The sequence below is a fragment of the Aquarana catesbeiana genome, linkage group LG08, assembly GCF_042186555.1.
Source record: "Aquarana catesbeiana isolate 2022-GZ linkage group LG08, ASM4218655v1, whole genome shotgun sequence".
Classification (NCBI taxonomy): Eukaryota; Metazoa; Chordata; class Amphibia; order Anura; family Ranidae; genus Aquarana; species Aquarana catesbeiana.
Genome location: NC_133331.1, coordinates 210,799,423 through 210,826,639, shown reverse-complemented (window position 1 = coordinate 210,826,639; position 27,217 = coordinate 210,799,423). Strand labels below are relative to the sequence as shown.

Below are 27,217 nucleotides of genomic sequence, written 5' to 3'. Positions count from 1 at the left end.
AGTTTTCCTTTCCCGATGAGTGAACCATCTCGGCGCTGGCCCCTGCGACGGGGCTCGCAGGTGTCAAATCTCGCCGAGAAATGCGGCGAGATTGACACAATCTCGCGGTCACCTACTGTATAAATACCCGGCAAGCCCTCATAGGCTTGCCTTGGTATCTTTCTCCCTGCACCCTGACCTTGCTGCCTGTATCCTGATTGTGAACCTGTTTCTGTCCTGCTCTGCTCTGATCCGATCTGATCCCTATCCCAAGCCCATCCTGTTCTTGTCCCTCCTGATTCCCTTGGATCCCTGCCCTGCAGCTTAACCAATCATCCTCTCCCTGTCCTGCTGGTTTCCCATCCTTGCCCATCTGCTGACCTCCCTGTGTATGACCTTGGCCAGGCTTTGTTTATGATTCCGGTATCTCCATTTACTTGTATATATTGTTGTTTGTAGTGGGTTTGTTGTGTTGGTTTTGCACTGTTTATATTCCTTTTACTTGTCACTTGTTTAATAAACACCATTATTTTTTCACTTACATGTGTTTCTGGTCTCCTCTGTGCAGTCCACACGGTCTGGTCAATTAGATCCCCTGACAGAGCATAAATTACACATCTCATTTCATTCCTACCCATCACACTGAAGGTCCTTGAGCAACAGGACAGTGGAATTACCCACAAAATGACCCCATTTTGGAAAGCAAACACCCCAACGTATATTCTATGAGGCATGGGCTGCAGATAGGTACTCGGGTACTCTGATGGGCTGTAGACAGGTACTCGGTTACTCTGATGGGCTGGTGACAGGTACTCGGTTACTCTGATGGGCTGATGACAGGTACTTGGGTACTCTGATGGGCTGGTGTCAGGTACCCGGGTACTCTGATGGTCTGGTGACAGGTATTTGGGTACTCTGATGGCCTGGTGTCAGGTACTCGGGTACTCTGATGGCCTGGAAAAGGTACTTGGGTACTCTGATGGCCTGGTGACAAGTACTCAGGTACTCTGATGGGCTACAGATAGGTACCTGGATACTCTGATGGGCTGGTGACTGGTACTCGGGTACTCTGATGGGTGGTGACAGGTACTCAGTTGGGCTGTGAAAGGTACTCGGGTACTCAGATGGGCTGTGACAGGTACTCAGGTACTCGGGTACTCAGATGGACTGTGACGGGTACTCGGATACTCAGATGGACTGTGACAAGTACTCAGGTACTAGGGTACTCATATATAATGTGACATGTACTCAGATACTCGGGTACTCAGATGGGCTGTGACAGGTACTCAGGTACTATGGTACTCAGATGGGCTGTGAACGGTACTCAGATATACTGTGACAGGTACTCAGGTACTCAGATGGGCTGTGACAGGTACTCAAGTACTCGGGTACTCAGATATACTGTGACAGGTACTTGGGTACTCAGATGGACTGTGACAGGTACTCGGGTACTCAGATGGACTGTGACAGGTACTCAGGTACTCAGGTACTCGGATGGGCTATGATAGGTACTCAGGTACTCGGGTACTCAGATGAACTGTGACAGGTACTTGGGTACTCAGGTACTCAGATGGGCTGTGACAGGTACTCAGGTACTCGGGAAATCATATGGACTGTGACAGGTACTCAGGTACTCAGGTACTCAGATGGGCTGTGACAGGTACTCAGGTACTTGGGTACTCAGATGGGCTGTGACAGGTACTCAGGTACTCGGGTACTCAGATGGGCTGTGACAGGTACTCAGGTACTCAGATGAACTGTGACAGGTACTTTGCTTGGAGATGACAGGTACTTTGATGGCTGGTGACAGGTCCTCTTTATTAGGGGGGGCAATCAGTGTGGTTGGTGTGCACTGTGAGCGGTAACGAGATGTTACCGCAATCTCCTTCTCACACACGATTTGTGTGTGAGGAGAACATGGTAACATCTTGTTACCACGGTTTTTTGACATTCTGTGACCTGCTGTGATTGGACACAGCTGGTCACGTGGTAAAGAGCCAATTTCATTGGCTCATTACTGCGATTGGGGTAGGGCTGTGTCAGGGTGACAAGCCTCGTCCCCGATCGCCACTCTGTGAGTGCCCTAGGGGTGTGCACTAGCGCCGTGCACGTGGGCAGTACATGTGACCGGCTGTGATTGGACACAGCCAGTCACATGGTAAAGAGCCATTTCTTATTGGCTCTTTACACGGATCTGGGATGGGCTGCGTCCGAGGGACACATCTCATCCCCGATTGCCACGAGGGGCCCGCAGGAGCTATGAGAAACCGAGGACGTCATATGATGCCCGCCCAGGATGGTAGATCCCATCTGCGGACGTCATATGACTATAGCCCGGTATTGAAGTAGTTAAACACCTGTCTATCTGTTTAGTATTTTAATGCATCGCCACACGGGGCAGCCATATTCCTATACTGGAGGATCTCCTTCTGCACAATGATTGTGCTTTGATGTTATTTCTTTTTGTTAGAAAACACATTTGTGGAGTTGAATTACTACACTGAGCAAAATTATAAATGCAACACTTTTGTTTATCATGAGCTGAACTTAAAAATCTATGACTTTTTCTATGTACACAAAAGGCCCGTTTCTCTTAAATATTGTTCACAAATCTGTCTAAATCTGTGTTAGTGAGCGTTTCTCCTTTGCCGAGATAATCCATCCACCTCAGGTGTGGCATATCAAGATGCCAATTAGACAGCATGATTATTGCACAGGTATGCCTTAGGCTGGCCACAATAAAAGGCCACTCTAATATATGCAGTTTTACTGTATTGGGGGGTCTGGGGGGTCCGAAAACCAGTCAGTATTTGGTGTGACCGCCAATTGAAGTCATAGATCTTTAAGTTCAGCTCATGATAAATAGGGGCAAAAACAAAAGTGTTGTGTTTATAATTTTGCTCAGTGTAAATAGGTAGAGAATCCGTCTTCATGTCACTCATTCAGTCATGAGCAAGATACACGTTTTTATTTTTCTACACTTTCTCTACTTATTTTATGCAATAAACCCCATAGGCGTGCGCAGGGGGTGTGCCAGGTGTGCCCGGACACACCGTAATCACTCTATGGCATGGTGCTTCCCCCTACTGCCCAGGTTTTCCCCCTGCTGTACCCCCACCCACCACCGTGCTGCTGTCTTCCCTCCTCTACCCCCAGCTGCTGTGGGTAATGTTTCAGGATGTTGAGTGGGGGAAAGGGGCTAATCAATATGTCTATTACTGGCCCCTTCCTTTTCTAAATGAAGACAGTGAACACACTCACTCACTGTGTTCAGTCATAACTGAAGCATAGTCAATTGTGCTTACTATGCTTCGGGTTGTTAATGAACAGGAAGCCGCTCAGCACAGAGCATGTACCATTCATTCACTGTCCAGTGCAGCTGAGGCTGCAGAGAAAGTCATTTGTGTTTGAGCTTTGGGGTGCACACCTTAATGCAATAGACTGCTCACCACTATGACAAACGCTATAGGTTAGGTATAGGCCGATATACATATGAACATTATAGAGATAATTTACATATAAGCAAGAAAGAATGTAAAAGTCACATCAAAAATTATTTATAGAGAAATGTTAATATTGTATTTTACACATCCTGGGTTATATTTTGGTTTCCCATTAATAAAATTTGGTCAAAAAAATTTGGTCAAGCGCAGATATAGACAAGTGTTGCTTTTTTATTTTTATTCCACTGATAATAGACCTAATCCCTGGAGTTCGTAAAGACTGGTGCAAACAGATTTTATAAAAGTGTCTGCCATGCATTCTAAAAGTGGTGCAGCATGCGCCAAATTCATGTACCTGTCTAGAACTTGTGCTTGAATTTTGGAACTACCTGAAGCCGGAGCACAAATAGCTGTCAGAACCAAAAGTGTTGCAGATGCTTCATGAATTTGGTGCAATACATTAAAGTGGTTGTAAACCTCAGACATGAAATATGGAAAAATCACATCCCTCTATAGTGTGTACTTGTTTCAATTAAAAGCACTACAAATCATTTTTGTCTGCTGCATCGATCCCCTGCTATCAGTATGAATCACTTCTGACAATTTTTCCTGACACCAAGAGAAAAATGATGATAGAAGAGGGACCTCCAGCTGATGTGTCTTTAAAATGTTACTAAACCCACAACAGTAAAATCAGTTTGTATATGCAATAAAGCATGCTTGTTATACTCACTGTGGAACCTAAGGGGTTAATCCTCTGCATTGTGTATAAAGGCTGTGTGATCCTGTCTCTCTGATCCTCCAATTCTTTAACTGACTCCAACCCATCTCTCGATATAACATAGAATTAGGAGTCAGGCTGCACATGCTCAGTTTGGTGTGTATTGATTTTTTTTTTTCTTGGGAGAGTGCGCGTGATTAGTACAGGGCCAATCAGTTCTGTCCAGACAGGATCAGGGGAGAATGAAAACTCCTCCTACAAGCAGAGACTGATAGAAGTCACAAGACTCCTACATACTGCTGATGAGAAAAGGTATTTAGGTTTAAAGCTATTGCATTTCCATGTTCTGTGTACTGTGGGAGACCAAATATAGTGAATGCAGGTTCTGGGATTAGTAACACTTTAAGTGGTGTGAGGCTCCTTTAAATGTAAATCAAACTTGATAATATAAGTGTTATATAGCCTTATGAAATAATCATTCACCTAAATCAACATCAATTTGTGAAAAAAACATGTGAAATATATGAAAACATTATATCATCCACTGTGATTGTGCATCTAAACAGAATATACAAAATATAAAAACATATATTGTGCTAGGTGCTCCACCCAATTAGACAAACATCTCTAAACAAAATGAAAATGTCTATAACAAATGCATGTTCACTTTGTCACTTTCAGTGCATATATTTTCACCAGTGATAAAAATAAACAGCAATGTACTTTAGTGCCAAATACTCCAAAGCACCACTGTTCCACCACTAGGTTCAGTGCTCTCTCGCCTCAATTGTTGATCTTTAAAAAATGTAGGTCAAATGCTCTTAGGTATGAAATCCTTGCAGAACTACCTCCAGACTGTTAGTGCCCACTTTTTATGCTAGGTCTCTTTAAGAGGCTTGACCTTGCTGCCTCCACTTGCAGTAGTATTCTGGCCACCCCACAAAGGCCACCCCACTGGAACTGGGGTACTCTGATAACAATCATAGAAGGGCTCTCCACAGTAGCTGGTCCTCTGGAGAAACTGCATGCTATTAGGCTGCAGCAGGATTGCCAGTACTGACAGTGGAGGACCTCTTGACTGGCTGCAGATCTATTGCCCATCTACCTTTGCTTTTGCTGAGGGAGGAAAGATGATAAATTTATCCTCCCTGGTTGTATCTAGAAACCCAGGGAGTTGTGGGAAAAGTTGTGCCTGCATCGGAGTATGGTAAATAAATAGACACTCTGCTACACTCCACTCAACTGGAACTTTCTGTCTATGGCAAGTTTGAAAACAATTTAAATCCATCCTATGCAAAGTGTACGGGGGATCTGCCAAAGTTGGGTTCTAGCAGTGCCTCAGGTGTTGAGTCTCTGTTCTTTCCCAGGATGAGAGGTGACAGGTCTCTGTTTTCAGGAGCGTCAGCAGATGGTGGTTCAGATTACGCCATAGTGACAACATGGACCTGAGCTTGGTGGCAATTTGAACCATGTCATATTGTCAGGATTCTTTGAACCTCTGTTGTCAGAGATGTTTGTGGCTCAAAAACTTGGACATGTCCCTTGAAAGCCCCTTTTTTGGGCCTCTTTGTGGATCTAGACGGGTTTGAGAAGTTTAAGCATCTTGAACTTTATCGTTGATTCCTTTTATAAAGATATTGTAGACTGGAACATCTGAAATGGGCTTTTCTAGGACAACTCCAGGGACTTCTTTCCAGAGTTTTTTCAATTTTTCTTGCTTGTGTGTGTTCCTTTACATGGCACTCTGTGCTCAGGTTGCTCTTCCTACGCTTGCCTCAAAATGTACTGTATGGTTGTTTTTCCAGATTGTTTTGGCTACGTAGCATGCCCATTTCCACGTCCATTCCATGTCCATCTCCACTGTTTCCCATGAACTATGTCTCTGAGCAGTTGTATCAGGTAGGGATGCACCAATAGCATTTTTTTAACACTGAGTATGAGTACCGATACTTTTTTGCAGGTACTCGCTGATACCAATTACCGATGCCTATTGCCTAGGAAGAGGGTGGTTTGGGAGGTAGCGGGGAGGGGGGGTTGTTGTTTGCAGGCATGGTACAGGAGACCATCAGAGATTGCAGGTATGGTACAGGAGACAGTCAGGGACTGCAGGCATGGTACAGGAGATAGTCAGGGACTGTAAGCATGGTACAGTAGACAGCCAGAGACTGCATGGTACAGGAGACAGTCAGAGACTGCAGGCATTTTACAGGAGACAGCCAGAGACTGCAGACATGGTACAGAAGACAGCCAGAGATTGCAGGCATGGTACAGGAGACAGCCAGAGACTTCAGGCATGGTACAGGAGACAGCCAGAGACTTCAGGCATGGTACAGGAGACAGCCAGAGACTTCAGGCATGGTACAGAAGACAGCCAGAGACTGCACGGTACAGGAGACAGCCAGAGACTGCATGATACAGGAGACAGCCAGAGACTGCAGGCATGGTACAGGAGACAGTCAGAGACTGCAGGCATTTTACAGGAGACAGCCAGAGACTGCAGACATGGTACAGGAGACAGCCAGAGACTGCAGGCATAGTACAGGAGACAGCCAGAGATTGCAGGCATGGTCAAGGAGTCTCTCATGGGAGAGGAGCTGACCGAACAGCACACGGAGGAGGGAGAGAGCCCCACTGCTCAGTACATCAGGATAGCGCCATACAGTGTCTTCATACAGAGCCCCTCTGTTCTCTGCCTCAGCATCCAGCCAGGGAGAGCCCGGATCCAGTGCTCTGTGTGGCTAAGAGTAAGAGCTGGAGGAGGGAGGTGTGCAGCGAGGAGACAAGGCTTGTGGGCTTTTAGGACGGGCAGGCCTGCACCTAGCCCTACCACTGGGACGAGGAGGCGGGGATGGCACTGTCCGGAGGGGAGGAGGAGGAGGCGGTCTGCTCCCAAGTGACGTCACTTCAGGTATCGTTTTCTGGTATCTGAGCATTTTCGCAAGCACCAATACGCACAGAAATGGCTAGTATCGGCTCCGATACTGATACCAGTATTGGTATCAGTGCAACCCTAGTATCAGGGTGTGAATGAATCTCTCATGCTTCAATGCTTTGTGAGCGCTTTGTGGGTGGGGTACTGTGCGGCTTCTTAATGCCTTGTAAGTAGCACAATTCTTGAAAGAACACATTTGAAACAGAGTCCCTACTCTAAATGTACATTACCTTCTGCTGGCAGCTATAAGGAAGGTAGAAGTGCATTTATACGAACATGAGTTCAACTCGAACATTGGCTGTTCGCCCGTTTGCCGAATAGTGAACAATTTGGGACGTTCGTGGCAAATTCGAAAGCCGCGGAACACCCTTTAAAAGTCTATGGGAGAAATCAAAAGTGCTAATTTTAAAGGCTTATATGCAAGTTATTGTCATAAAAAGTCCTGCCCCAGGGTTCCTGCCCCAGGGGACATGTATCAATGCAAAAAAAGTTTTAAAAACTGCAGTTTTTTTGGGAGCAATGATTTTAATAATGCTTAAAGTGAAACAATAAAAGTGAAATATTCCTTTAAATTTTGTACCTGGGGGTTGTCTATAGTATTTCTGTAAAGTACATAATTACATTTTTAAAGGAAAAAAGTAATTTAAAACTACTCACGCAGGGGCGTAACTAGAAATAGCAGGGCCCCATAGCAAAATGTTGTATGAGGCCCCCCTGCAAACAGCCCCCCCCCCCACAGCTGCCCTAGTGTCAATGCAGCGTGACCTGTGCCACATACAGCGTGACCTGTGCCCAATACAGCGTGACCTGTGCCCAATACAGCGTGACCTGTGCCCAATACAGCCTGGTCTGCCTGTGCCCCATACAGCCTCACCTATGCAGAGGAAGAGGCAAGCCACCCGGATCAGCAGAGAGCGGGATTGCCCGCTGTAATAGCTTTCATTTGAATTTCCTGTCTTCCCGGGGCTCATCGTCATATAGCCCCACCTCTTGGCCCGACGCCTTTGATGACATCACATGTCCCGCATTGGATCGGCGTTCTGTCTATCAAAGGCACCGGGCCAAAAGGTGGAGCTATGTGACGTGAGCCCCGGGAACACTGGAAGTTCTAATGAAAGCTCTTACATCGGGCAATTCAGCTCTCTGCTGATACGGACAGCTCGCCTCTTCCTCTCCTCTCTCTTCCCCTGGCTGGGAGACTGTGCCGGCGGTGCTCTTATCCTCACTGGGCCCCACTCGGCTGCGGGCCCCATAGCGCCCGCATGGGTCGCTATGGTGGTAGTTACGCCCCTGTACTCGAGGTTTTAATGAATTGTCGGGTTTTGGCAATAATGAATTGTCGGGTCTCGGCAATACAGATAAAAGTCATTGAAAAAAACGACATGGGATTCCCCCACAGTCCACTACCAGGCCCTTTGGGTCTGGTATGAATATTAGGGGAACCCCGAACCAAAATTTTTTTAAAAATTGCATGCGGGTCCCCCCAAATTCCATACCAGGCCCTTCATGTGTGGTATGGATATTAAGGGGAACGCCACGCAAAAATTTAAAAAAAAATGGCATGGGGGTCCACCTCAAAATCCATACCAGACCCTTGTGATGTTCACTTAAACACATTCCCATAACCATGTCTAAGATAAAAAAAAAAAAAAATACATTTGATTCCTAAAAGAGCATAAAATTCAGTTCACTCTTACTAATTTGGAGGACCTGCTGTAAACGAAAGTTCTTTATTGAACTACATTGTTACCCTAACTGATCACTCCTTTAGCTGACTGCAGGTTCTTGTGCATCACCTGAAAGTGCAGTTGCTCCAGAGCTTAGTAAATGAGGTAAGGCTTCATGTTGCAAAGAGTACCCAATCACATGCAAGGGAAATTTAAAAAACAGCATTTTTGCTTACACATGATTGGATGATGGAAATCAGCAGAGCTTCTGCTCATTTACTAAGCCCTGGAGCAACTGCACTTGCAGAGTGCAACTGCATTTTTCAAAGTGCACAGTCTATTTGCTTTTAGTAAATCAACCCCATAAGCTCAGTATTTTTAGTGAACAAAAAGTGTTTTAGTGGCAGTTGCTGATGCGTGGTGTGAACTGATAACCCCTATAGCAGTAAACCTCAGGGAAACCTACCAAGTGCCAATATACAGACACTCAAAAAATATAAACTTTATGCTAAATTTAATAAAAAAGGAGAAATATGTACAAATAGAAAATCAATGCATCTATTTAGGTGATAGTGCCTGTTATGGGAAATACTCAACACCTTGTACTCAAAATATTTCTTTTGCGTATTTGGATAAAACTTGCTTGCAGTTATGTGAGCATAGACACAGCATAACAAAATGAGTCTATTGTTATAAATTATTTACTACTCTATATGTTTCCTATTCAATTCTAAGAGCTATGAAACAAGAGAAAAAAAAAAAAAAAAAACTCTGTTACTTAGAAATGAATGAATGTACTGTTTTAGAGCCAGCAAACCTACAATATTAGTTGCCATATACAGTAAAACTGTCAGTCATTTATAAATGTTAAAAAGCCGCTACAGATATGACTTTTAAAATTCAAGATGCCGGAACACATGGCTGAGCCCTTCTTGTTTTATTGGAGACAATGGGAGACAAAGACAGGAAATTGCATCAAAGTCAGGTAGTTATCGCCTTGTGACTTCACAGCCGGTTACACACTGCACATGCGCAAAGCGCGCTGCATTTTGAGATTGGGCAGCAATCTTCTGGGACCTGAGAAGTGTCCCAGAATGCTGTGGGGAAGGAGGGGGGGTAACTTTCAGCTCAGTTTATCGTAGAAAAATCAGGTACCAGCTCCCCCCCAAAAGGTGGCAAATGTGACAGCAGGGGGGAGGAGGCAGATATTTTGGCAGCGCTCCGCTTTAAAGAGATTCACTCTCTCTATTCATCCTATTTATCATTATCATTGAAAGTGAAAGTAAAAGGAAATCCAAAATTTGAGTTGTCCCCAGAAAAGTAATATAAGGGAAATCTTACAATAGGCGCACTAGTTCCCTTAATTTGCAGGGATTTCCTCTCACTTCCTGTTTGGCTATGGGAAAGGAACTGAAGGGAAATCTCTGCAATGGGACATAGATGGCGAAAAAAATCTGACAGCTGTAATTCCTATAGTGATGTTGTGATTGGCCCACAGCTATCACATGGTACCTGGGCCAATAACAGCACACAATAGTAATCACAGCTGTTATGAATGTAACTCAGTCCTGACAGTTCAAAACAGTGATGTTATAGTGATCATCACTGTAAAAACAATCAAAGTGTAAAAAAACAAAAACAAAAACAAAAAAAACCACTGAACTACGCTAATGAAAGTATGTAAAAAAAAAGGAAAAAAGAAAACAAATGTTAAAACGAATTGAATAAGAAAAAAAATATTTATTTTTTTAATATACGTTCACCAGTTAGTATCTCTGATCACTGCCACACAAGTCACATGATGACACTGTACTGCACCGGTGACAGTATTTAAAAAAAATATAGTGAAAAAAAAATGAATTTCTTCATTAATCACAACAAAAAAGTCACCATGTCTCTTACTGAACACCTCAGACTGTCTACTTTCCGAAAAAGGGTCATTTGTGGGGTATTTGTACTGTCCTGGCATTTTAAGATCCCCAAGAAATGAAATCAGTACATCAGGATTGATCCATTTTCAAATATACTGTAAAGTATATACCAAAGTTTGCAGACTCTATAACTTTCACACAAACAAATTAATTATTGTTATTTTTTGTTTGCCAAAAACATGTGGTAGAATACATTTTGGCCTAGGTTTATGAAGAAAGTCGATTTTATTGGATATGTTTTATAACAGAAAGTAGAAAATATCATTTTTTCTTTTCAAAATTTTCGGTCTTTTTATAGCAAAAATAATAACCCAGTGGCGATCAAATGCCACCAAAAGAAAGCGCTATTTGTGTGAAGAAAATTACATAAATTTAATATAATTTGCGTACATGACGGTGCAATTGCCAGTTAAAGTAGCGCAGTGCTAAATAGCAAAAAATGGCCTGGTCGTGAAGGGGGTAAATGTGAGGTCAAGTGGTTAATTTGTATGTGTATTGGCTGCTGCTCATAGATTAATTTACTGTACATACGAAATCATGACTACTGTAAAATGCTTAAAATGATTGTAATGCCCCGTACACACGGTCGGACTTTGTTCGGACATTCTGACAACGAAATCCTAGAATTTTTTCCTCTTTTTTTTGTCTCTCCTGAGGAGACCTAATCCCGAGGATCCATTTTTTATTGAAGTGGACACTTCTTCAATGGGGGTGGGAGCTGTTCTTCTTCAATCCTTTGAGAAGAGACGTCAACCATGTGCGTTCTTCTCCAAAAAAAAATTCTCAGGCAGAGAGAAATTATGCTATGGGTGATCGGGAACTTCTTGCAATTAAATTAGCATTAGAGGAGTGGCATCATCTCTTGGAGGGTTCCCCTCACTCCATAACGATTTTTACTGATCACAAGAATCTACAGTACTTACAGAATGCTAAACATCTGAATCCCAGACAGACCAGGCAGAGTCTTTTCTTTTCCTTTTTTAATTTCACAATTACGTACAAACCTGGTCCCTGCAACGGTCGTGCTGATGCACTCTCTAGGTCATTTGACAATTTGGACGAGGAGTGCACCCCTGAACCTGAGCCTATAGTTCCGACCTCAGGCATTGTTGACCATACTACCACCCTGGAGTCACAAATTCCTCCTGGCAAGACCCTCGTCCCCACTGAGCTAAGAGCTAAGGTCCTTCAATGGGGACATGATTCAAAGGTTCCTCCGATCCTTCCTGCTCATCTGTCGTCACTACTGGTGGCCTAATCTCCGCTCAGATGTCAAAGACTACGTTAAGGCTTGTCATGTCTGTGCTCAGTCTATTGCCCTGTACACACGGTCGGACTTTGTTCGGACATTCCGACAACAAAATCCATGGATTTTTTCCGACGGATGTTGGCTCAAACTTGTCTTGCATACACACGGTCACACAAAGTTGTTGGAAAATCCGATCGTTCTAAACGCGGTGACGTAAAACACGTACGTCGGGACTATAAACGAGGCAGTGGCCAATAGCTTTCATCTCTTTATTTATTCTGAGCATGCGTGGCACTTTGTCCGTCGGATTTGTGTACACACAATCGGAATTTCCGACAACGGATTTTGTTGTCGGAAAATTTTATATCCTGCTCTCAAACTTTGTGTGTCGGAAAATCCTATGGAAAATGTGTGATGGAGCCTACACACGGTCAGAATTTCCGACAACAAGGTCCTATCACACATTTTCCTTTGGAAAACCCGACCGTGTGTACAGGGCATAAGAGTTAATGGGATTTTCCCTAAGATTTAGGGATTCCCACATCCTTTAGTTCCCTTGAGATACAGTAACAGCATGTCTTCAGACCTAATGATGTCTACACTTCTTTGAATAGCACCAATGAGACTACCAACTAGAGACTTTTCTGTTCCCCAAGTTTGTAAACATTGTAGTGTTTTTGTAATCTGTTTTATGTAAGGTTTAAATAAAAATAAAAGCACCTTCTTTTTGCAAGTCATACAGCCGAAACAACGCAGCTACTGCTGCTCATCTCCATTACCGCCCTCTTACTTTAGATGCATCATGGATCCACAATGCATGACTATCTCGGGAAGGTCAGAGGTGTGTTTTGTATTCAGAGTAAGAAGCAGTATGGCAGCACCCAGTGGCAAAATTATTGACTTATCAGAAGTGTCCGCAATAACTGATAAAGGAAAGGGTTGCTTTATAGGAAAACCTCAATGGTCTTTATTTAACTTTTTTATTTAAGCACACCTGTCATGATCTGAGTTCAAGGGCTGCCTCTTCTAGTCTTCTTTTGAGAATGCTAGTTGCCTGAGTATCATACCTGGAGCAAGCATGCTGCAAGGAAGTGTAAGAAAACAGTTGTAAAGGTTTGCGTTTTTTCACCTTAATGCATCCTATGCATTAAGGTGAAAAAAAACTGTCAGTGATGGCCTCCCAGCCCCCCCCCCATTTTACTTACCTGAACCCTCGAACTTGTCCCACAGGGACACACTCTCTCGCTGCCCAGGGTTCTCGGCTGTTGATTGGATAGATTGATAGCAGCACAGCCATTGGCTCCCGCGGGCTCCGGGGGGCGGGGCCGAGTCCTGCATTCAGCCTCTATGGACGCCGAATGCTGGACTCAGGAGCGTGCTCGCAAGGTAATCCCTCGGGAGAGCGCTTCTCCCAGGGGGTTATCTGATGTGGGAAGGAGCCGAGAGAGCTGCCGAGGGACCCCAGAAGACCAGGTTTGGGGCTACTTTGTGCAAAACGAGCTGCACAATGGAGGTAAGTATGACATTTCTGTTATTTAAGAAAAAAAAAAAAAAACCTAACCTTTAGTGTCACTTTAAAGATATCTTTGCTTGTTTTGGGTCAGCAGATCAGAAAGTAATGAAGCCAAAACATCAGCATAACATTCCTAGAAGCAGAAGTCCACAATGGAAGCCTTCATAATTTATTTAGAACAGGTTTCCTTTAACCACTTCAGCCCCGAAAGAATTTAACCCCTTCCTAACAGGCCATTTTTTTTTTTACGGCACTGTTTTGCTTTAAATGACAATTGCGCGGTCGTGCAATGCTGTACCCAAACAAAATTTATGTCCTTTTTTTCCCCACAAATATAGCTTTCTTTTGGTGGTATTTGATCACCTCTGAGGTTTTTATTTTTTGCGTTTTAAACAAAAGAAGAACCACAATTTTGAAAAAAAACACAATATCTTTTACATTTTGCTATAATAAATACCCCAATTTTTAAAAAAAGTTTAGGCCGATATGTATTCTTCTACGTATTTTTGGTAAAAAAAAAGCACAATAAGCATATATTGATTGGTTTGCGCAAAAGTTATAGCGTCTACAAAATAGGGGATAGATTTATGGCATTTTTATTATTATTATTTTTTTACTAGTAATGGCGGCAATATGCAATTTTTAGCGGTACTGCAATATTGCGGTGGACAAATCGGACACTTTTGACACATTTTTGTGACCAGTGACATTTATACAGCGATCAGTGCTATAAAAATGCACTGATTACTATATAAATGTCACTGGCAGGGAAGTAGTTAACACTAGGGGGCGATCAAGGGGTTAACTGTGTTCCCTAAGTGTGTTCTAACTGTGGGGGGGATGGGACTGACTAGGGGAGAAGACCGATCAGTGTTCATACTTAGTATGAGCACACGATCTGTCTCCTCCCCTCTGACAGAACCGGGGTTTGTGTGTTTACACACACAGATCCTGGTTCTCTCTCTGTCACGAGCGATCGCGGGTGCCCGACGGTCATCCCGCCCGCCGGGCACTTGCATCGGCTTCTGGGACACGCTGTGGGCGCGTGCCTCCTACAGCGTCTTAAAGGGCCAATGTACAGCTACGATGGCTCACCCAGAGGAGCCAACCTGCTGCAGTATAACTGCGGCGGCTGGTCCAGAAACGGTTAAATGTATATGTTTTTAAACTGATATTTTTTTTCACTTTTTTTGTTAGTTTTTTTACAATCTTTGTAATACAAATAAAGATTTAATTCTCAAGAAAGGATTCCAAGATAATTATAGTTTATCTAAAGAGACAACAAAAGCAGGAGCTGCTTGCCTTGAGACTCACTTTATTTAATTGGAACATCAGTTGGAGCTATCCAATAAGGGATGAGCACATCTTGGTTCTTTGAATAAAGTCTACACTTTTATTAACACATGATCTGGATCACTGATCCCTGATCCCTGACTCATACATGTGTTTATCTAACTTTTAGCTTAAAGTGGTTGTTAAGCCACTTTCACATCTTCATACCATCCCTCTGTGTTCTAATCCTGTGTGCCTCTGTGTGAGTGATTTATTAAAAAAAAAGCCTGCTATACCTCATTTCACAGCTCTTCTCAGCAATTACATGATCGGCTGGCTTTCTTCTCTTCCTGTCTGACAGATGCAGCGGATGGGGCCTAGATTCCCCCGCTGATGTCACTAGGGAGAGGAGAGGAAAGGAGAGAGAGAGCTGGCCAATCATGTGACCACTGAGAAGAGCTGTGAAATGAGGTATAGCAGGCTTATTTTTATAAATCACTCACACAGGGGCACAGAGGATTAGAACACAGAGGGGATGGTATGAAAATGTGAAAGTTATTTGAGCAGCAGGAGTTGAGGGGGCAGGCACTGTCATGAGCTGACAGGCAGGGAGTGGAGGGGGAGAGAGCACAGAGGAGACAGATAGCAGGCTCTGGATGATGGAGGCACTTATGGATGACTTCAGTGTCAGAGCTCAGCAGCCCTGATACATCTGAGTCAAGGTAAAGGGGGCCAAATGACACAGCACAAGCACTGTGCTTTATAAAATGCTTTAAAGGAACAGGAGCCTTTTTTTTTTTTTTTTTGAGTTAACAAATGCTTTAAGGTGTTGAGCTGTGTAAACAGGCTTTTTACCTCAGATAACAGTGTAAAAGGAGGTGAAAGCTCTACCTCAATAGAAGTCTAATATGCCTTAGTTTTCTGTTTCCCTTTTTATTTTAAACATCTACTTTCCCTTGCCTTCCACCCTGAATGCCTAGGCAAGAGTAACGTCATCATTTTGACAAGATCCTTGAGAATGCCGAGTAGTTCAAATCTTGTGATACACTACTGTACTGTGCTGTACTGTATCTAACCAAATGAGATTTTCAGGCATGCCAAGTAGCTCAAATCTTATGAGAAGATGCTACTGTACTGTGCTGAATTGGGGGAGAGTAAATATATATTAGTTAACTCCCCCATGGGTGTTTTTCACATTTTTCTTCAGTGGGTTAAAATAGGGAAAAGGCCCTTGCTAAATAAGTGGATCTTGCATTAATTGCAAGGTCCAATTTAAATGAGAAGTATAGCCAAACCTATTTTGGCTATACTTCTCCTGAGGATCACAGACGTGCAGTTTGTTCTGCACTCCTGTGACCCGTTTTCAGCTGATGGCAGGCTAAAGCCGGGCCGGCAGCTGGCTCAGGCTCTCAGCGAGCCACTGAGAGCCTGAGCCAGCCGCTCCCACCCCCTCTACAGCTCAGCACTCCAGTGAGTGTGGGGAGGGGGCAGAGCAGAGAGCCGGTGACTGACAGTCACAAACCCTCTGGTCACTGAAGGCTGATAACTAAGCGATCAGAGGTCTTTGATCGCTCAGTTCTCAGTCATAGAGCCGGTAGGGGACAGATGCAGCTTTAAACCAAGGCTGAATTCACCTAGGTGAGTATATATTTTTTTAGAAGCCTGTGCTTCTCTTTTAAGTATCATTTGTAAATATGAATGTACATAAGGGATGCCTTACATGTTTATATAACTGTAATGGTAATTTTTTGCATCAATAAGATAGATTGTGTAAGTTGCAAAAATGTATTTTAAAATGTATTCAGACCACATTTTTGGATAGATAAGATTAAACCACTGTCAGATTTGTATCTTTGTCTGTGTCCCCACTATGGGTATTTACCTTTTCTACTTGCCCCGATGATCATTTAGTCTAGATAGAAACAATAAACTAAAGGAAAATCCCAATTTTTAATTGTTACCAAAATAGGAATAGAGGGAAAATGTTCAGTTGGAACCATGTGTTCCAATGACAACTGTCTACAAGAAGTTTTCCTCATATTGGAGTTTTCCCTTTCACTTCCTGTTGTGTCTACAGGACAGGAAGTGAAGGGAAATCTCCCAAATGAGACACAGATAGAGGAACAAGCTGACAGGGGCCTAATAATTCTATACTCTATATTAAATGTAAAAATGGGTTTCCTTTTAGGTATTCTGTAAGATAAAAACAGCATTAAAATAACAATCTGTTCACCAAAAAATACAATATATTATCCTTTTAAATGGAATACGCTTTGCAAAAGGGTGTACATTTCTCTATATGGGTTAAAGAGACACACAATTTTACAATTTGTTTTAAAGGTTACAAGCCAGAATCCAGGAAACAGAAAAATAAACGTTAATATTTTTAAATGAGTTTCATTTTTTTCCTGTCAGATTTACTGAAATAATTACTGCAATATGTTGACATCCCTGATTTTAATTAAGAATGTACGTTTCCCTTCACTGGTTATGAAAAGCTATATACGGGGAGTAAATTACTTCTTATTTTAGTTAGTGTTAAACCCAGAATCCTACTTGCATCACAGCAGGTCACAGCATGTAGTATTGATTGGTCAATGTTCTTGAGCTGGGACAATATCCTTTTGAGTGCTATTTACCAAAGGTCAAGAGACAGCTCAAATACAATACGTTACTATCAATTTATTCTGCTTTTCCAAAAAGCTAACGGTGCAAGCTTCATACATAGCAATATACAGTATTCAGCCGCAAAGTTTTGGCCTTTAAGAAATCCTTAGATAAGTTCAAAACTGTTCAACTTTACACTTTTATGTTAGCAATTCCAATAATTAACTGTGTGCTTTATTTGGCTAAAATTATATGAACTGTAACAAAAATCTTTACTGAATTTCTTCCCTAAGCGTAAAATTACAACAAAGGAGTATAACTGTGTGTATGTGTGATGGGACCCCATAGCAAAACATTTACTGGGTTCCCCAAGTTCTCCAATCTCCATATTCAAGGCAAACCAGTTTTGAACATTTGCCACTATGAAACTGTAACTGTAAAGCATAATGGTTAGCTTTATAGGAACCTTGTAAGGATATTTCTATTTTATCTCAGACTCCCCTTCAATTTTGCTGAGGGCTGTTCAGACTGCCCTGGGTAACCATGGTCTGTATTGTTTAATACCTTGATGTCCTCATTCTATATATTATTTTTCCCAGGCAGGGTTCATGACAGCCACAGGAATCACTAAAGACTGGGGACATTGTTCAATGCTCTTTGGTTCCTAATTGTTAACGTGAGCAGTGCTGGGACAAAGTCTTTTAACACTTACGGCAAAAAGGTTGAAGTATGCCCCCTAAGAGTTGTGAGCTACTTCAGCAGCACAAGTTTCATCTTGCAGATCCTGCCACTGTCCTCCCGAAGGTGGCTACCACTTTTAGCCCAATCATGAGTGATAGACCTGTGGATCCTGCCCTCCTCCTCCTGATGCGCCCAAGACATCTGTCACTTCTGCCTATCACTTGGCCCAGCCCTGGATGCAGGACAGTGACAGCTAGGGAAGAGCCCGATGTTTGAGTCGAACATAAGTTCGACTCGACCATCGGGTGTTCGCCTGTTCGCCAAACAGCGAACAATATGCGGTGTTCACGGCAAATTCGAAAGCTGCCAGAACACCGTTAAAGTCTATGGGACACTAACATGAAAAATCAAAAGTGCTAATTTTAAAGGCTTATATGCAAATTATTGTCATAAAAAGTGTTTGGGGACCTGGGTCCTGCCCCAGGGGACATGTATGAATGCAATTTTTTTTTTTAAAACTGACTTTTTTTGGGAGCAGTGATTTTTTAATGCTTAAAGTGAAACAATAAAAATGAAATATTCCTTTAAATATTGTGCATGGGGGGTGTCTATAGTATGCCTGCAAAATGGCGCATTTTTCTAGTGTTTAGAACAGTACCACAGCAAAATGACATTTCTAAAGGAAAAATTGTCATATAAAACTGATTGCGGCTGTAATGAATTGTCGGGTATCGGCAATATAGATACAGATAATTGCAAAAAAGAACATGGGATTCCCCCCCCCGTTCATTACCAGGCTCTTTGGGTCTGGTATGAATATTAAGGGGAACCCCGAACCAAAATTTTAAAAAAAATTGCATGGGGGTCCCCCTAAAATCCATACCAGACCCTTCAGGACTGATATGAAAATTAAGGGGAACCCTGTGTCAAAATTTTTTTAAAAATGGCATAGGAGTCCCTCCAAAATCCATACCAGACCCTTATCCGAGCATTCAACCTGGCAGGGGGTGGATAAGAGAGCGCCCCCCCTCCTGAACTGTACTAGGCCACATGCCCTCAACATGGGGAGGGTGCTTTGGGGTAGCCCCCAAAGCACCTTGTCTCCATGTTGATGGGGACAAGGGCCTCATCCCCACAACCCTTGCCCGGTGGTTGTAGGGGTCTGCGGCTGGGGGCTTATCAGAATCTGGAAGCCCCATTTAACAAGGGGACCCCCAGAACCCGGCCTCACCCCCTGTGTAAAATGGTAACGGGGTACAAGTACCCATACCATTTCACAAAAAAAGTGTCAAAATGTTAAAAAAAACAAGACACAGCTTGGGACAAGTCCTTATTAAATAATAAAAAATAAAAATGTCCCACGATGTCCATTCATCTTCTTCTATCACGCCGCCTGATGGACCGAAAAAGAAAAAAAAATTGCTGCGTCCGAACCGCCTCCATGGGAGGCTCCCGCCATGTGGCGCTTCTTCGCGGTGACAGTTCTTATATAACTGAGGGCGGGCCTACCCGGTGATGTAACCGGGTGACCCCGCCCCCTTTGACGCCACAGGACTTCCCCATGGCTGCCCGTGGCGTCAGAGGGGGTGGGGTCACCTGTTTACATAACAGGGTGGCCCCGCCCCCTCTGATGCCACAGGGAAGCCACGGGGAAGTCTCCATGGCGTTAGAGGGGGCGGGGTCACCAGTTACATCACTGGTTGGCCCCGCCCTCAGTTAAATAAGAGCTGTCACAGCGAAGAAGGGTCACACGGTGGGAGCCTCCCATGGAGGTAGATCGGTTGCGGATTTTATTTATTTACTTATTTTTTCGGTCCGTCAGGGGCGTGATAGAAGAAGATGAATGGACATTGTGGAACATTTTTATTTTTTTATTTTTTAATAAAGGACTTGTCCCAAGCTGTGTTTTGTCTTTTTTAACATTTTGACACTTTTTTGTGAAATGGTAGGGGGACTTGTACCCCGTTACCATTTCACACAGGGGGGGCTGGGATCTGGGGGTCCCCTTTTTAAAGGGGGCTTCCAGATTCTGATAAGCCCCCCGCCCGCATACCCCCACAACCACCGGGCAAGAGTTGTGGGGATGAGGCCCTTGTCCCCATCAACATGGGGACAAGGTGCTTTGGGGACTACCCCAAAGCACCCTCCCCATGTTAAGGGCATGTGGCCTGGCACAGTTCAGGAGGGGGGGCAGCTCTCTCGTCCCCCCTCTTTTCCTGCGGCCTGCCAGGTTACGTGCTCGGATAAGGGTCTGGTATGGATTTGGGGGGGACCCCTATGCCATTTTTTTTTAATTTTGGCGCAGGGTTCCCCTTAATTTCCATATCAGACCCGAAGGACCTGGTATGGATTTTAGGTGGACCCTCATGCAAATTTTTTTAAATTTTGGTTCCGTGGTTCCCCTTAATATTCATACCAGACCCAAAGGGCCTGGTAATGGACTGGGGGCGAGTCCCATGTTCTATTTTTCAATGAGTTTTATCTATATTGCCGTGACCCGACAATTCTTTACAGCTGCAATCAGTTTTAAATGACAATTTTTCCTTTAGAAATGTAATTTTGCTGTGGTACTGTTCTAAACGCGGGAACAATGTGCCACTTTACAGGCATACTATAGACACCCCCCAGGTACAATATCTAAAGGAATATTTCATTTTTATTGTTTCACTTTAAGCATTAAAATAATCACTGCTCCCGAAAAAACAGCTTTAAAAAAAATTTGCATTGATACAGGTCCCTTGGGGCAGGACCCAGGTCCCCAAACACTTTTTATAGCAATAACTTTTGATTATTCATAATGCTCATTTACTGTACTGGAGGAGGAGCAGCATTGTCCACCCTGGAAAGGAAATATGTTAGGACTACAGAACACCTACCCTCACAACATAAGGGAGAGGTGTGCCCTATAGTTTAAAAAAATGAACTGGGCAGGGCTAATAACAATAATAAGGAATTTAATGCAGCAGAAGAAATGTAAAGATATATACAGTATGTGTATATATATATAGATATATAGATATATATATATCTATATATATATATATACACATTTTTCAGACACTTTAATGTCATGCCCTTGGATAATACGTTACATGTGTGGAGCAAATCAGAACTGCAGATGACTTTCCAGCACCCTCAAAAAAACAGAAACATTGTGTGTACTAAGTGCATGGAAAAATAAATTATGTTATACTGTAGATACAGAATAACAGTCACATTATGCCCATAAGGATTTCACAGCCTTTGCCCCAATAGAACACAGGTACTATATGTTTCTGAGTATAAACACAAACTGAAAATTCATGGTCCAACCTTTAGTTCTTCCTGGAACTTATTTTCTAGTAGTTTTGCTGCTTTCCGATCTTCAATTTCCACCTTCCACTTTTCAGCCACTATTCTTGCTTTTTCTTTGGCCATAGCATCACGAAACTTCTTCTCAATTTCTGCCTCTTTTTGTTTCCTTTGAAAAATATCAAATTGGTACTGGTAAAGTGTATGCAAACCCCCAACAAATAACTTCTCATATTTTTTCTAATTTGGTCTTTTATATACCATTGAAAGTATTTGGCAAGTGTCAAAAATCTGATTATGTAAAATATTCAGTTGCCCTGTGTCCTCTACACACTTGCTTTGGTATCTCAAAGAGCCCTACTATATTTTATCTGGGATAACATAATGATGAGCCTCTATGTTGTAGACATCTAACAGTGGAATGGCTGAGTAGATAAAAACAAAAACAAAGAAAAAACAGCTGACAACACTCTGGGAAAATGCTGTGTGTTGTCAGTCCACAAATGGGCTTAAGGGCTGAGGCACATCAGCAAGTATTTTTCAGTACTTGCATGGTCTATCAAGGGATAAAACATGGGGAATTGTGTATCTATTTCAGAGATGTACTGCATATTTTTTTTGTCTATTTGTAGGGAGGTGCAGCGTGGTGCGGCAGCAGAAAATTCTCAGAGACCAGATGCAGTAGCAGGACTGTATTGAAAAAGAAGTTCAAACCATTACAACTACCCAGCGGGAAGTCAACTCAACTGAGCACGCTTACAGTATGTTGCAGCGGTGTCTCCGATGCACCGAAAATGTCTGTCTCGAGGGATGAAATGCAGCCTGGTTGGTCTATTCCCAAATGGGGATAGCATGTACCTGCTCTTTCCCTATTCATCTGGAACCTTTCTTTACATCTAATACTGTCCCTGACAGATGGGAGACCTGTCCCTACACTACCCACAAACGAAGTGTGCACCAAGCCCAGGAGCCAGGGTCTTAATGACTCTGAATGACCCAAGATGGCCGCCAAAGTCACATGGATTGGCAGCATCCAACCTGATAGCTTCATAGATATATGATGTAATGTTTAACTCTCAGTGTATTCTATAAGTCAGTCATCTACATATATTGCTTTGAATGTAGCACCAATGACATAATTGACCCAATATAAATTTAACATGTACCTGTTCTTTCCCTATTCATATAGCATGTACCTGCTCTTTCCCTATTCATATGGAACCTTTCTCTACAGCTAATACTGTCCCTGACAGATGGGAGACCTGTCCCTACATTACCCACAAGTGAAGTGCGCACCAAGCCTGGGAGCCAGGGTCTTAATGACTCTGAATGACCCAAGATGGCTGCCAGAGTCACATGGATTGGCAGCATCCAACCTGATAGCTTCATAGATATATGATGTAATGTTTAGCTCTCAGTGTATTCTATGAGTCAGTCATCTACATATATTGCTTTGAATGTAGCACCGATGACATAATTGACCCAATATAAATTTCATTATACAATGTCAATTCTGAAAGCAGTTTGTCCTCAGAGGAGGTGCAATTAGGTACAAGCAGAAGGATGCTACTAGTCATTCATTCCCAGGAAAACTTTTGGGCAAGACCTCTTTGAAAACACAAGGGTATAATGGCATACAAATATATACAAGCAAACAGGGATAAAGGCTGATCCCATGTCATCTAGTGGATACTTCCATAGTAAATGCATTAACAACTTACTTCAGCCGTGACTTTTAAAAATCTGCCTTTCTATACTTTAGCTCACATGGGATGGACTTCATTTGATGACAACAGGACTGAGTGTGCCGCTCTCTGAACTTGTCTGCACAGCTCTCCTCAAGGAGTCCAGCAAAGTGATGTGTGGGCAGTGCAGAGAGAAAAGAGGACGTCCAGGGCCTGGACCTAGTTTAGTTTCAGAGCTCTGTCATCAAATAAAGTCCATACCATGTGAGCTGAAATATAGAAAGGCAGATTTTTAAAAGTCACGGCTGGAGTATCTGGAGAACCAGGGTCCAAGTGTGAAGGAACCGTATATGGACTATACACCATCACTGCTGTTTCCCCTGGACCTTGCTAAACGTGGATGCACTAAGGCTGATTTGATCTTCCATAATTAGAGGGTCTTGGGGTTTCTGTAAGAGTACATCTTAACCTGTGTGTCGGTGGCTCTCTTAAGGTGGAGGATTTACTTTTTCAGTTCCCTTTCTTGCACTATTTGAGGAGTTTCTGTTTGTTCCATAGCCATTGGACTGTGTGATCTAAGCCTTTGTGCACTTAGATGCCCCCCCCCGCTAGAACACATATTAACCATTGGCTCAGAGCGCTGATCGGATGCCAATCGGCTGCTGGCTTTCCATCATGCTTGTTCGTCAGAAGCCGCCAAGCCGGTCATTCGATCAGCTTCTGTCAAACAAGGACCTGTACACATGGCCTGAATATCAGCCAGTATCTACTGTACTGGCTGATTTTGGCCGATATTCTGCCTGTGTGTAAGAGGCTTTAGGTTGGATTCACACTGATGTGCTGCGGTTTGGCCTCAGCATGGATGTACAGTATGCGCGGTTTCCATGCATTTTACTCATGTTTTTAGCCGATGTTCTATTGACTTTTATTATGTTATACAATTTTGCTTTTGGGAAGAGACTGCAATCCCACACCCTTGTAGCAAATCCTGATTCAATAAATGTTCTTTCTTAAATACAATTTGGATGGTTAGGCTGGGTTCACACCGGTGTGCTGTGGTTTGGCTGCAGTGTGGCTTTTTTTAATCCTGTTTGTAGCCACAATCCTATTGACTTCTATAATGTTGCACATTTTTGCTGTGTTGTCTGAAATCTCACCAGAGGTCCTGCATGCTGCATCTTTGGTGAGCTTTCAGAAAATGCAGCAAAGCTCAATTTCATAGAAGTCAATTGGACCATGGCTAAAAACACAAGAAAAAAGCATGTAATCCATATATATGCCTGTGCTGCAAAACTGCGGTGCATAAGTGTGAACCTGGCCTTAGAAAGAAAGCTGGGTTGTGATCACATCAATCTAAGATCATCGCTCACCATTGCTCCTCTGCCTCCTTTTGTGCTTGCTGCCTGGCTCTCTCAGCCATGATCTCTTCGGTTATTTGCTCATATGGCTTGTCTCCATTGGCTTCCCCCATGATCCACACCCAGACTTCTCCATCAGCTCCCTGTAGCCATTCAATATGCTTAGAGTTATCTGTAGAAAATTAAAAAATATACATGAACACACAAAATATTAAGTGGACATAAATTGAGCTGACAGAAAAGCAGAAAACAAAACTTAGAAAATTAAATGGCATTACTAATCTAGGGTTTGCACATTTCCTGGAGCAATTTGATTTAAGCTGATTCAAGTTGTTCTAATATTTCATTTTCTAGCACTGGCTTTTTCACCATTTCCTTCTTATCCCAAGAGATAACAGCACAATAGGTATAGGATGGTAATTACTTAGTTCAAGGGTCACCAATGTGCATGCCATTGCTCACATACTGCTTGTAACAGCTCATATGCTTTTCAGAAGCCCTTAGGTATCTCAGGAGGGGGGTCTTAAAAATGATGCTCAGCTCTGCAAACAACAGCCTGGTATTCTGTATTATGAGTATTCCAGTATTCAAGGATCTTGTGCCCATTTGGGAAAGAGACAATTTGCCCTGTTATCATCATCTGTGTAATATCAGTACTGGAATAAGAACACAAACAACATTTGCTCTCTTTATACATGTGGCAAGAGTCTTAAAATGCCAATATACTAGTAGAATCCACTTCATTTTTTTTGTTTTAAGAACATTGATTCCATTTTCTAATGGTTAATGGGGCCAACACACAATCTCTCAGAGAAGAAGGGAAGGCTTTCATTATATAAAAGCCTTGTTCAGGTTTATTTCGTTCTCTAATGTACAGACTTTTCCACCTGGTGTACACAAGCCCCTGTGAGTAAGATCTGTATCAAGTGAAATGCATTAGTCTTGTGTACACTAGGTGGAACAGTCTGCACACTGGAGAACATAATAAATCTGAACAAGACTTTTACACATTGAGCAGATCCACTTCTTCTTTGAGAGGTTGTGTGTTAAGTCTATAAAGCCCCTAGTGACCACTGGGAGCCAGAACCCTGAGTCAGAGAGTTAGGTAGAAGGTGTGCCATTAGTGGAACACTATTGCTTGCATCATGTTAATGAGGTCTAATTATGGTTAATTTTTGTTGAGAAAATTCAAAGGAGCAGGACGAAAAAGTTTTCTCTAATGAACATCTTAACAGTGTATATAGTTTTCATTTCGGAAAGTCCGTTTAATCCAAAATGTAATGGTAAAAGCAATTTTGAAGTACCTTATAAAGACATTTGCAAAGTCATTGAATGTAAAGAGAATTTTTGTACGATTGTTTGTACAAATATTCGCATGAGCATTTGTTTGAAAGTTTACTATTAGAAATTATCCCACCAAAACTGTAACTTTTACTAAACGAAATGGTTGTTGTTTGATTTCGAGCTCTGTGCAGCCTTGGGGAAAAGCCAATTATATAAACAGTATATAATATTTCAGTGGATGCTCTGAACCCTCAAGTTGTGATATTGCAGAAAAGGGATTTTTTGGCAATTCTAGAAAATCATAGTAACTGCAGACTGAAGTGGAAAGTGATTTGTAAAAAAAAAATATATATAAAATGGCTTGTGTAGCAGTTATACATGTTTTAAGATTTTTTATGCAAATCTGGAGCTTTCTTAAGGGGATGTAGATTTTCAAAAATTATAGTAAGGTTATGTTGTATTGCATTTTCACCTACAAACGGCATTAAGTCAGTTTCATTCAATAGCACATATGCCAGAAATACATTATATAACTTATTTTAAATGCATAAAAGTAGGGAAAAAAATAAAAGCTTTTAAAGAGAATGCTTTTCCTATATGAAAACCACAGAACAGAAAGTTGTATCAAACCTGCATATAACCTTGGAGATTAAACCAAATTTTTCGCCAACAAAGCTCTTTTTTATTTCAAAGTATTGTTTTAATTCTAATTGTTTAAATGATTACACACAGTAAATAGCAGCACATTTGCAATTTACCATATGCAGCTGAATATAACAGGAAAAAAAAAATCTGATAATAAAAAAAAAATGCAGTGTGTTCTCTATGAAATTTCTAAAAACAGTTTTGTATTAACCTTGAATGTAACCTTGGTGATTGAAAGGCTTGTACTACATCATCAGTGTGCACTGTCCTGGACTAAGATTGTGCAATTTGTCATAATCAGCACTAGATTTCCCACTAGGGGAAGTAAATACTTGTTCTGCGGATCCTAGCGGTTAGGGTCAGTAACCAAATCTGATATGTCAATTAGTGACTAATTGGCTATGAATGCTCTAGTAACTGTATTGATCAACACTGACCCTTAAAACTGAGCTATGCGGTTCTTAAGGAAATGAAACTGGAAATAGCACAGTGTTCTGACGTCATGACGTTTTTTTTTTTTTAGCTTTAAGTCTATTTAAAACATGGGTTTTGGGCCCCCCTTTTTTAGCAATTGTAGCCTTTATAGCTTAAAGTGTATCTGAACCCAAACGTTTTAATGTATATCAGCCTGTCACTCCTTAAATGTGGTGGCTGCATTAGTTTTCTTACTTTCAGGCTTTTTATCTTCATTTTTACTTTGTAATGCAGCAAACAATATACTTTCTGTCCCTTCATGACTACAATCATTTCTCAATTGCATCTATGGAGGTAGCAATGGTTGTCTCAAAAGTTGGACTTAAAACCTCTCTGTGTTTATTTGAATTAAACTGAGGAGGATTGATTGACTAATAATTTATACAAGGAAACTGATGTTTGTGCTTTCTTTACAGCTCACAGCAAGTACCAGGGACATTGCTTTTCTGATCAACATGTATTTTTTTTACTTCTGTACTTGAAAA

General features: G+C 42.2%; 1 protein-coding gene across 1 annotated transcript in view; it reads right to left on the bottom strand.

The window, feature by feature from the left end:
* Nucleotides 1-27,217, bottom strand: part of SH2D4B (SH2 domain containing 4B) — a 530,802-nt gene that overhangs the window by 296,640 nt on the left and 206,945 nt on the right. The window contains exons 2-3 of the mRNA XM_073596884.1: nucleotides 24,342-24,501; nucleotides 21,308-21,455 (exon numbers count right to left, since the gene is read on the bottom strand). Of these exons, the coding sequence (XP_073452985.1) occupies nucleotides 21,308-21,455; nucleotides 24,342-24,501 (308 nt within the window). The remainder of the gene's footprint in view (nucleotides 1-21,307; nucleotides 21,456-24,341; nucleotides 24,502-27,217) is intronic.